Source organism: Pteropus medius, unplaced genomic scaffold (assembly GCF_902729225.1).
Source record: "Pteropus medius unplaced genomic scaffold, Ma_sr-lr_union100, whole genome shotgun sequence".
Taxonomy (NCBI): domain Eukaryota; kingdom Metazoa; phylum Chordata; class Mammalia; order Chiroptera; family Pteropodidae; genus Pteropus; species Pteropus medius.
Genome location: NW_024344378.1, coordinates 8849518 through 8859630, shown reverse-complemented (window position 1 = coordinate 8859630; position 10113 = coordinate 8849518). Strand labels below are relative to the sequence as shown.

At 44.4% G+C, this 10113-nt stretch overlaps 1 protein-coding gene across 1 annotated transcript in view; it reads left to right on the top strand.

Moving 5' to 3' along the window:
- Positions 1-5389: 5389 nt before the first annotated feature.
- Positions 5390-10113, top strand: part of LOC120609053 (pancreatic lipase-related protein 2-like) — a 29246-nt gene continuing 24522 nt past the window's right edge. Inside the window, exon 1 of the mRNA XM_039871099.1 lies at positions 5390-5438. Within this exon, the coding sequence (XP_039727033.1) occupies positions 5390-5438 (49 nt within the window). The remainder of the gene's footprint in view (positions 5439-10113) is intronic.

The window sequence follows — 10113 nt, the reverse complement described above, 5'->3', positions numbered from 1 at the left end:
TTCTGATCACATAAGGCAGAGACGTCCAGGTCCAAAATGACCCCTTTCTGTGGGCTCACTTGGAAAGTACCCATCTATGCCTCTTTTTCCTCTGTCTTAAGTTATGTGCTGCTCCTACTCAGACTTCTCAAGAGAGATGACACGAGAAAGTGAGGACTGCCCATATCCGACACTTCTTAACTGGTCTCCCTGCTCCCAGAGGGGCTCCGCCAGACCCTTTTCTCTCTGCAGCTTCTTCGATTTTTCTAAAGCACAAATCAAGGAACCTCTCAATGGTTCCAGGATAGAATCCACATTCCTCAGGGGGCGTTGCAAGACCTCTCTTGGTCTGGGTTTCAGCTAGGACTTTAGCATCACCTCTCACCACATTCCTTCTGGAACTCTCCATTCTGGCATTGTCCCCTAAAAGGGCCTTGACCTCAGATGCTGCTGGACCTTCCTTTGCACAAACTCTTCCTTTCTCTGGGATGTTCTTTCCCCTGTCTTCCTGACTATTTAACTCCCACCGATTAACTTCCTGTCTGTGTAGACATCACTTCTTCCAGGAAGACTTTCTTCACCTCCTTTACCCATACCTCTTAAAACAGGATTAGAGGTTAACCCACTACAGCCCCACTGTACCCAGGACTTCCTCCATCTCTGCACTTCTCTCTCCATATCATAATTGCTCATTTATTTTGCTTATATATACCATTTGTAAGTTCCTTAAAGGGTTTGCATGTTGTATGTGCCTGGTTCAATTGAATACAGATGAGTGTCAGGCTGTGAAAAAGAGAAAACAGCTTTATCAGAATAAACGGTTCTTTGGAATTAAGTGACTTTGAGTATCCAGCTTAAACCAACCCTACTCTTTCCCCAGAATTCACAGGATTGTTCTCTCATGATATGACAAGGTATCTGAATGTTCTGAATTTCAAAGTGAAAGAGAAAACAAAGACAGAGCTGCTTGGCTGGAAGAAAGCAGCTAATCAGCTCCATTTGGACGTGTGGACATGGCAGATAATAGCTGGCGACCTCATTCTTTATCTTTGTGACCTTCGAAGAGTTATACGCTTTGAAGACAATAAAGCTGTCTTAAGTTCCTAAAGCTGACTGGGATATAAGTTCATTCAACATATGTCAGTGATTGTTTTTTAAAGGCCTCACCTAGAAATCTTTCCATCTGGTGTGGAATGAATTTTTTGGTCTAGGAGGCTCCAAAAGAGAAGCAGTTTAGACCCTAATCTTGCTAGGGTCTTGGTGCAATTATATCCTCCGGAACATTTAAACAGGAGCCAGTACATTAGAATACAGTGCGTATAGACAAATGTGGGAGTTAGGAAAGAATACACCCACAAATGATGTTGCATGCCCAAGAATGGTGACAGTGAGTCAATGATAGCTGCTCCCTTCTGAATCCCAGGCCTGCATGAGCTGGGTCCCTGTATTGGTTAGCTACCGCTGTATAACAAACCACCACCCAACTCAGTGGCTTTAAATTGTAAGCATGTTAGTAATCTCTGAGTCAGTTGGGGATGTCTTCTGGTCTTGGCGGATTCACTCGTGTGTCTGTGGTCAGAGTGAGTTGAGTCAGCAGCGCTGCTAGGCTCGGCAGGGTCTCTCACGTACTTGGGGGTCAGTTGACTTTGAGCTGGTCCAAGATGTACGTTTCATGACCAAATCGAGTCACACAATTAGCCAAGATTCAAGGGATGGGGATAAAGACTCCAGTTGTTGATGGAAGGAGCTGCAAGATCATACTTCAAAGGGTATGGCTATTGGGAGAGAGTGGGAAGAACTGTGACCATTTTCGCAGTCCATCTATTGCCATTTCTAACCTGCTTCTCCATCCTGGGGAAGCCTGGGGCTGCAGAAGGAATAGGCGTCAGGAGGGTTTTCACAGGGATGGGTCAGCCCAGGCTCCAGTCTCTGGTCTTCTTACACTGTCTTTTCCTCACTGCTGCCATCAGAAGTGAGGGCGCCTCTTTGGTTTATCACTTTTGACTTTCCCCATGACAGCATGCTTCTTATCAAACAACTAAAGCCAATGAATAGAGAGTTGGTTCTTTTTATCTTAAAACAACACTGCAGTCCTGATTGGATTTGCTGATCAGGAAACCCAATCTCCACAGTCATCATTTGCCCTTGATAACTCATGTAAATCACCTCATTATTTCAAGGTGTGGTTAACACAAACAATACTTTTAAAGAAATCTCATACCCACCTCCACCTGCACTTTGTACAAAGTTAGCAGAGTCAGCTGATTTAGAATTGTCATTTTATTACTGAGGAACCACACGCTTCTAGTAGCTGCCCAGCTCACAACTTCAGCTCCAACTTTGGGTGCACGGGGGTGGGTCTGTCCCATAGGACCCATTTCCCATTGCTAATTAAGTTAGGGACAGTTTCTGACCTAACCAGGCCAATCTCCTGGTAATTAAGAATGCTCAGCTGAGCTACACAAAGCCAGGGGGGCCCTACAGCAGAGGGGATCTGGGGACGATGAGGGTCTTCAGGATGGCCTTACTTCTTGGGCTTTTGTGGGTCTATGGTTCAACCATTTCATGAATTCCATGAGATGTCCCAATATTCTTTTAATAAATTTCTCCTTTAAAAAAAAAAAATTAGCTAACCCAAATTAATTTCTGTTGCTTACAACCAAAAGAACTATAATATCTCTTTAAAAAGTTCCCTGTTTAAATATTCATGGTCTCTACTTCACTGTTGTTTTGGGAGTGGCGGGGCAGGGCGAAGAGCCAACACTCACAGACATTTTGTCCCTTAAATTTTAGTTTAAGAATTTATCCCACAGGTTACACCATCCATGTAGAAAGTGACAAATGTGTAAGAATATTTATCAAGGCGTTGTTTTCAATGGTAAAATATTGGAAACAACTAAATGTTCATCAACACATCAGCTCTGATCACCTTTAGGTGGTTTTAGCCATTGAACCCCAGAGACAGGGACCTTTCCTTTGGGGTAGACAGATGGGGTCCTCAGATGAACTTGGCAGAAGGTGAACTGAAAGGGGGAAAGGTACAGGAGCCTTACTCTTGTGCAAACTGTGACAGATCGTGTGATGATGGTTTCTCCTAAATCTAATGAGGTTTGGATTCTTCCTGCTTCTCTGAAGAATGGCATCTCTCTTTCTCTTCCTTGAAACTGTACCCTCTTACTTTTCCCAGCCCTGAAACTCACTGAGAATAAGGGTTAAATGCCCATGAACTCTATTCATGTGCATGTTCATCATTTTATTAATTTTATTAATTTATAACTACTTCACTGACAGGCACAGTTCTAGAAGCTGGGGGTATAGCAGTGGTCAAAACAGATGAGCCTCTGTCCTCATGGAATTGCAGTCTAGAAGGAGGAAGCATGACTTCAAACAAATAAACAAGTAGATAATTATAACTCATCCCAGAGATCTGACAAAAACAAAGTTCTGGGGAGTGGGGGACCTGATGTTGTGTGGGAGGCTGGCAGTGGAGGGACTTCAGGGGTGACCAGAGAGGAGACATTTAAACTAATTGTTGAATGATAAGAAAGAGCCAGCTCAATGGAGGTATAGGGAAGAGAATTTTAGGCTGTAGGAATAGTAAGTGCAAAGGCCCTGGGGTGGGAAAAGACTTGGCATGTTCAGTGTTCAATGGAGTCCAGTGTGGTAATGTGGAGGATAAGATGGGAAATAGGAAGAGAAAAGGCCCAAGAGGCAGTCAGGGCCATCTGACATCTGCTACCAACCCGTTTACCTGTTGACTCACCATTTGATTATCACGAATCTCCTCTTGGGCCAGCACTGCCATTTCAAAGAAAGGCATAAAGTCCTTTGACTTGACCAGCCTCTGTAAAGAGAGTTTGCTCCAGCACCTTCCTAGATTACCTGATCAGACATCCAGAGCTTAAATACCTTATTACTTAGGTCAACCAGATGGCTCAAGTCTGGCAGTGCAGGGGGAAATTTATTTTCTATTTTGACTTATTTCGTATAAGTAATTCCCTTGTTCTATGTGGTTTACGCTTAACAATTCTTCGTGACAACCTGCTCAGAATAACTGAATATTCAACATCTCCTTATTTCACTTGGAATAGACTGGATTCAAACCCCATCTCATCACTCATTAGCTGTGTGACTTCGTAGACAATTTATTTGTCTCTCTGTGCCTCAGTTTCCACATAATGTGAAAAGAGGCAGATAATGGTACCTACTTCACTGCATTATTATAAGACTTAAATTAGATAATATATGTAAAGTGCTTAACACTAATAGCACATGGTAAACCTCAATACTGTTGGCGTTTGTTCTTTGCTATTCCGGGGGAAACTTTTTTGTTTTCTAAACAGGGGAGCCCCTCCAGGGTTTTGATTACTCAGAAGGAGTGTAAACTTTCACAGTGAGGCATCTTTAACTTGGGGATGGGGTAACGCACCGATGGTACTTGCCACTTGAAGGCTTATCTGCCTGTCGTGTGAACTGGCCGAGCTGCTCACAGATGCGTGTCTGTGGGGAATTCATCACGGGCCTCACAGAGGCCAAGTCTTCTAGGAAAAATGTGCAACCTTCAGACTGTCTGGGGAAACTCAGCAGATGTGGCATGGTCTGATGACCTGGGCTTTTAGAGGCTCCTGATCCCAGCTATTCAAAATTATAGTGGGATATAGAATAATTGCTGTTGTTTTAAACCATTGTGTTTTGGGTTGGTAGGTAACTGGAACAGGTAGTTAATGGGAGACTGTATTCAGAGACTATTGTGGGGGCTGTTGAATCTGTCTCCAAAGCACAGGTCCTCAGGGATTACTTGACTGCCAGAGACAGAGACAGAGACAGACAGAAAGACAGAAAGACAGACAGACACAGAGAGAGGAGGATTTTGTTAATCAGACACTTCCCTTTCCTTTCGGTTCTGTGGGGGGCATTTCTATCCACTCTAGGTGACAGCTACTACCCTCCATTATTAGAGTTTGTTGCTGTGTCCTCATTGGGACTTGTAAGCAACTTGATGAAATAGAAAACTGGCAAGTGTGGCCCACTTGGCTCACGATCACATGCACGGTACACAACTAGGGACTTTTCAGCCTTTTTAATCAAGCATTCTTTCATCTTCCCAGACTTATGGGAAAATTGGACCACTGTTATTAACCTTTTTTGTATATTTGTGCAGATTAAAATATTAAGTGCACACAGCACGTTTTATCATCACTTGCTGTTTCCTTAAAGCAGTGACCAAATGATAAGGCTCGAGTATAAAAAACGTCCCGGGCACGGGACCCAGAGGGACAGGGTAAGTCACCTTCGCTAGTCTCCCTCTCACGGGGAAGGAGAGGCAAAGAAAATAGCCTGGAATTGCCAAGAGTCTGCTTATTGCTCTGGTAACACCTGGTGAGCCTGAAAATGTCTGAATTTATTGTAGATGGTGAGCATCTGGACCATCGCACTTTTCCTGTTGGGAGCAGCCAGAGGTGAGAAACAGCACACCCATCCCTTGTGAAGCGCTTAAACCTGACATCTCAGCACTGGCCAGAGAGAGCCTTAGCCATGGCAGGGCTTCCAGCAGCTCCAGACAACTTTGGTTCCAGAAAGAGGCAGCAGGGCTGACACTCTGCCTGGGAGAGGGGGCAGTTTGAGGGGGATCCTTCTTCATAGCCTCTCCCTGCCATCCTGCCTTCATGCCAGGGTGCCCTAAGCCAGACTTTTCTAGATAAAGCATTAAACACCTGCCTGAGTTAACATATTGACTTAGAAGTGTCTGTTATCACATTAGTCAAATGAATTTATCTGAAGACTGCAGATGGGTCACAGAACTTTGAAGTTTTGATCCTGGTTCTGAGTGAGGCATTGTTGGTGTCTCTACATGACTCAGTGGAACTGTTTCCGAACCAGAAGGTGGGCAGAGATAGGTGTCTGCATGGTCTTCGGACAGTCCCCAGGCAAGGAGGTGACCTGGCCTGAGCAGCAGTGATGTCCCAGATCCCAGCTCAGGAACTAATCCTTAAGCAAGTCATCCTTTCTCTGTAGGAAGTGAAATTTGCTATAGTCACATCGGGTGCTTTTCTGACTCTGAGCCCTGGGGTGGGACTGTAATCAGGCCCCTGAAAATTTTTCCCTGGAGCCCTGAGAAGATTGGCACCCACTTCCTGCTCTATACCAGTGAGAACCCAAACACCTTTCAGGTGAGACCTCTGTCATTTTAACATCATAATAGATGGATGAGGGGCTGTGCCCAACCCGCAGACCAGGAGTTTTTCTCTGTACCCATCTCCTCCATCATACTCTGCCAGACCCCATCCCTCCAGCTGCACCCCAGGCATAGCCAGGCCTGCACAGAGTAGGTCTGCAGTAAAAAGTTAGCTTGAATGAATGAATGGCTCACATTTGCTAGAACCTCTAGCTGGTTGTGCGATTCTGGTCTGGGGCAAAGAACTTAATGAAGACCCTTATGAAAGATAAGACCTCGAGCCACAATCCAGACCCAGTAGAGACAGGGATTCCTGACTTGGGAGGTGGGGCAGGGAAAGAAAGGTCAGGGTGCGCTTCATGGAAGAGGCGGCTTTTGTGCTAAACTTTGGAAGTTTGCAGCATTGGCATAGGCAGAGATGAGGAAGAGAGACGAGCTCGAGCGGCTGGGCAGCAAAACCATGTAATCTTTCTGCATTTGTCACAGGTTCTCCTCTCTGATCCATCAACAATTGAGACATCAAATTTTCAAACAGACAGGAAGACCCGGTTCATCATCCATGGCTTCATAGACGAGGGAGATGAGAGCTGGCCGACAGACATGTACAAGACAGGTGCCAGCTCTGATCCCGGTGGCCTGCTCTGGTGGCTGCTGCCACCGCTTCCCACTAACGTCTCTGCCTCCCTGTAAGTGACTGTAGTAAATGAGCTCAAATGCAATTAAATGCCTCTCCACAAAAATAAAAATTCCCTCCCACATTTCTGGACTACCTCTGTAGCCTGAAGCAGTGACATTTGCTATGTGAACAAACACGTCCTCATTTCTGGTTGAATCAAGGTTCAGTGTTGTCTGATTCCATTTTCATTGTGGATACTTTGTATTCGGGTAAGTAAGGAATTATGTTCTTTTTGTTCAAATCTTTCCTTCATCCCTGAGAGTCAGATGTGTTGCTATGACCGTTTATTTGAGAATAGACAACTAAGATTGACTGGGTGTCAAAACGGGCAGACTAGAAAGTGCCAAAACTATACGTAATAGAGCATCTGTTGGTCCGAAGAACAGACAACAGATAAATACACACATACACACGTGCATACACATACAAACACACATAGACACATGTGTACACATGTGCACAGGAACACACACAAATACAGAATACACCCTCAAACTTTTTTTATGTATACACGGACTCAATCTATTTTTTTGACACATGAGAATTTACCGCAGCCCACACATTAATAACTCTGACCTATAATGTCAACATAAAAAGTTACAAGCCCAGAAAATTGAAGTCATTCTGCACTTGGCCTTGGTTGACCAGGCATTTAACTCTTGGCCCCTCCTCGCTATGCCACCATTAATGAGCACCGTAATGTATAAACTATAGGGTATAGTTTGTATCCCAAATTCTCCAGGTTTATAAGAGATTCCTCAGGATGGCTTTAAAAATAAAAGTCCCAAGGAAACAACTCTCGGTATCTCTGTGTGTGATCACACAGAGTAGTATATTTGTAAAAAGATTCTGAGTGGATTTTAAATTTATAGTATCATTTTAAGCTCGAGCTGGTCATACATACTGCCTGGTGCATCTTCTAAGGATAAATCAATTTCTTCAACATCCAGGAAAACATTTTCCTGGATGACATTCAGATTCTTTAACCTCTTTTAAATCAGCATAGTTCTATTTTTCAAATATCTGAAACACTTTGCTTTCCTAACTGTAAAATCGTGATGTTTCTTTCTAATTTTAAAACTTAGTAAATACCTAGCAGGCTAAGGGTAAAGGCAAACCTAGTAATTGACAGTATTGCCAAGAGGCTGAAAGGACCCCGAGGAGTCAAATCCACGCGGTCATTCAGACACTGGCCACCAGAGGTTGCACTTGAGGCCTTTCCTTTTCGAAATGGGGCTCCTTTAATGATGCAATTGTTTCCTCCCACCTAAACAACCTTACTGAATTTGGTTGAGGAAAAACAGGAAGAGCTAACATTTAGGAGGCAGGAGCTTTTATTATCGTTTTCAATTGACAGATAAGAAAACTGAGGCCCAGAAAGCTTAACTAGTTTGCCCAAAGGATCACAGAGCGAGTGAGTGCAAGACTTGTCTTGCCCCAACGCATCTAGCTCCAAGGGACTCCACTACACCACGTGGGATCTGTTTGGGGCAAAAGACAGCATCTTCAGGGAGAACTGAATGAAGTCAAAGGTCACTAGGTGCAACTGGCGTGGACCAGCATCACTGGCCTGTGGTTGTGGGTACTGTTGATGTTGGGGAGTCTCTACTGCTATATCGATTCTGCTGTTTCTTCCTGTCCTGGTCTTCATTTTAGCAAATTCAAGTCTTTAATTCCTCAGTTAAGTCGTTCATTTTTCATGACTGTTTTCCAACCAGATTAAGATCCCAGCTATTTCTGTCTTGTATTTCTGTCTTGTAACCAATTTGTTCTAACTACTTCTGCATGCCTGCAGAAGTCAAAACCCAGGCTGTTTGTACTAGAGGCGCTGTAGATCAATAGACGAGTGTATTTGGATGAATGTCCCTCTCTGAGACCGACATGTGCAAACACCTCATAGTTCTATGTCGTTTGTTTGTTCATCCAATATTTGGAGAGAACAGTGTCAGGAGCTGTGCTAAGAGGTAAAGAGGATGGATAAGGTCCCAGGCTTCGGAGGACTTTACAGTGAAAACTTGACAATGAAATGGAAGGGTGGGGTGTGGCGCATGCGGGGGCTGATCCAGATGGGGCAGGGCTTGGGCTGATGTGAGCTGTGTTGACGTGAGCTGGCTCATGGTTGAGGGGATGGACAACAACAGGAAGGGAATTCCAAACTAGGCCCAAGGATAAGAGAATATGGCATATTTCAGGGCCTGAAAATTTCACAAAGGATTTGGCTAGAGAAGAGTTTAGAAAAATAGACTCTTTAGTCAGGAGAGCTCTGAGGCCCTGGTAACGAGTTTGGGCTTGATCCTGAGGTCAGTGGGAGCCACAGAAGGTCTCAGAAGAAGAGTAACAACATTAGGTTTGTACATCACAAAAACCACAGCTCAGAAATGTCCTAAGAATACAATCTTCCCTCTCCAGACAAACTACAGCTACTCGCCTTCCCAAGTCCACCTCATCAGCCACAGCCTGGGAGCCCATGTGGCTGGAGAGGCAAAGAGCAGGACTCCAGGCCTGGGCAGGGTTACAGGTAAGGCCCAACGGGTAGAGCTCCCAGTTTTGTCCCCAGTAACCCCACAATATGGTACGAGACTGCAGCCCTGCTCAGAGCTGGCCTGAAGGAGACTGTTTCCCTTGGCCACAGCAGAGCTGGTTACAGCCCGCACAGAACATTTCAGAAAGCCCCCAGGAAACCCATCTGTGTGGCAGGGGAGGTGGTGGCTTCATTCTCTGTCATTTCCCTTTGCTCCTCCCACCTCTGCTCCTATCCCTCCTCTCTAGATCCAAGTTTTCTGATGGTGTGGGTTGCTCGGCGGGACTGGGCACCCAAAAAAATGCAGGCTTGTATCAACCTGAGAAAATATAACTAAGAAGGATCCATATTGTCATTTCATTCCCGTCCCCCCTTCTCTCCAAAGTCAAAGGAGAGTAAACGTGAAATGTTTATGTTTACAGCTTCTGTTGCCTTTGCTGGCAGAAGAAACCCAGCCGCCATCACAGCCAAAAGCATTATTTTAACCCAAGCAAAGCCTTTCAGTTTTAACAACAGCAACAAACTATATCAATGTAATATAGTAATAATATAGCGTTGATATAATTATTATAGTAAGCATAGATTAAATGCCTATTTATCCCAAATACTGTGCAAAGTGCTTTATATTTTTTCATTTAATCTTCACAACTGAAGAAACAGCCTCAAAGAATTGAGTAGTTTGCACAGTCACACAACTACTCAGTAGTGGGACTGAGGTTTAAATTCAGTTTTGCTGTCATTCGGCTCAAGCGAGTCTACCTT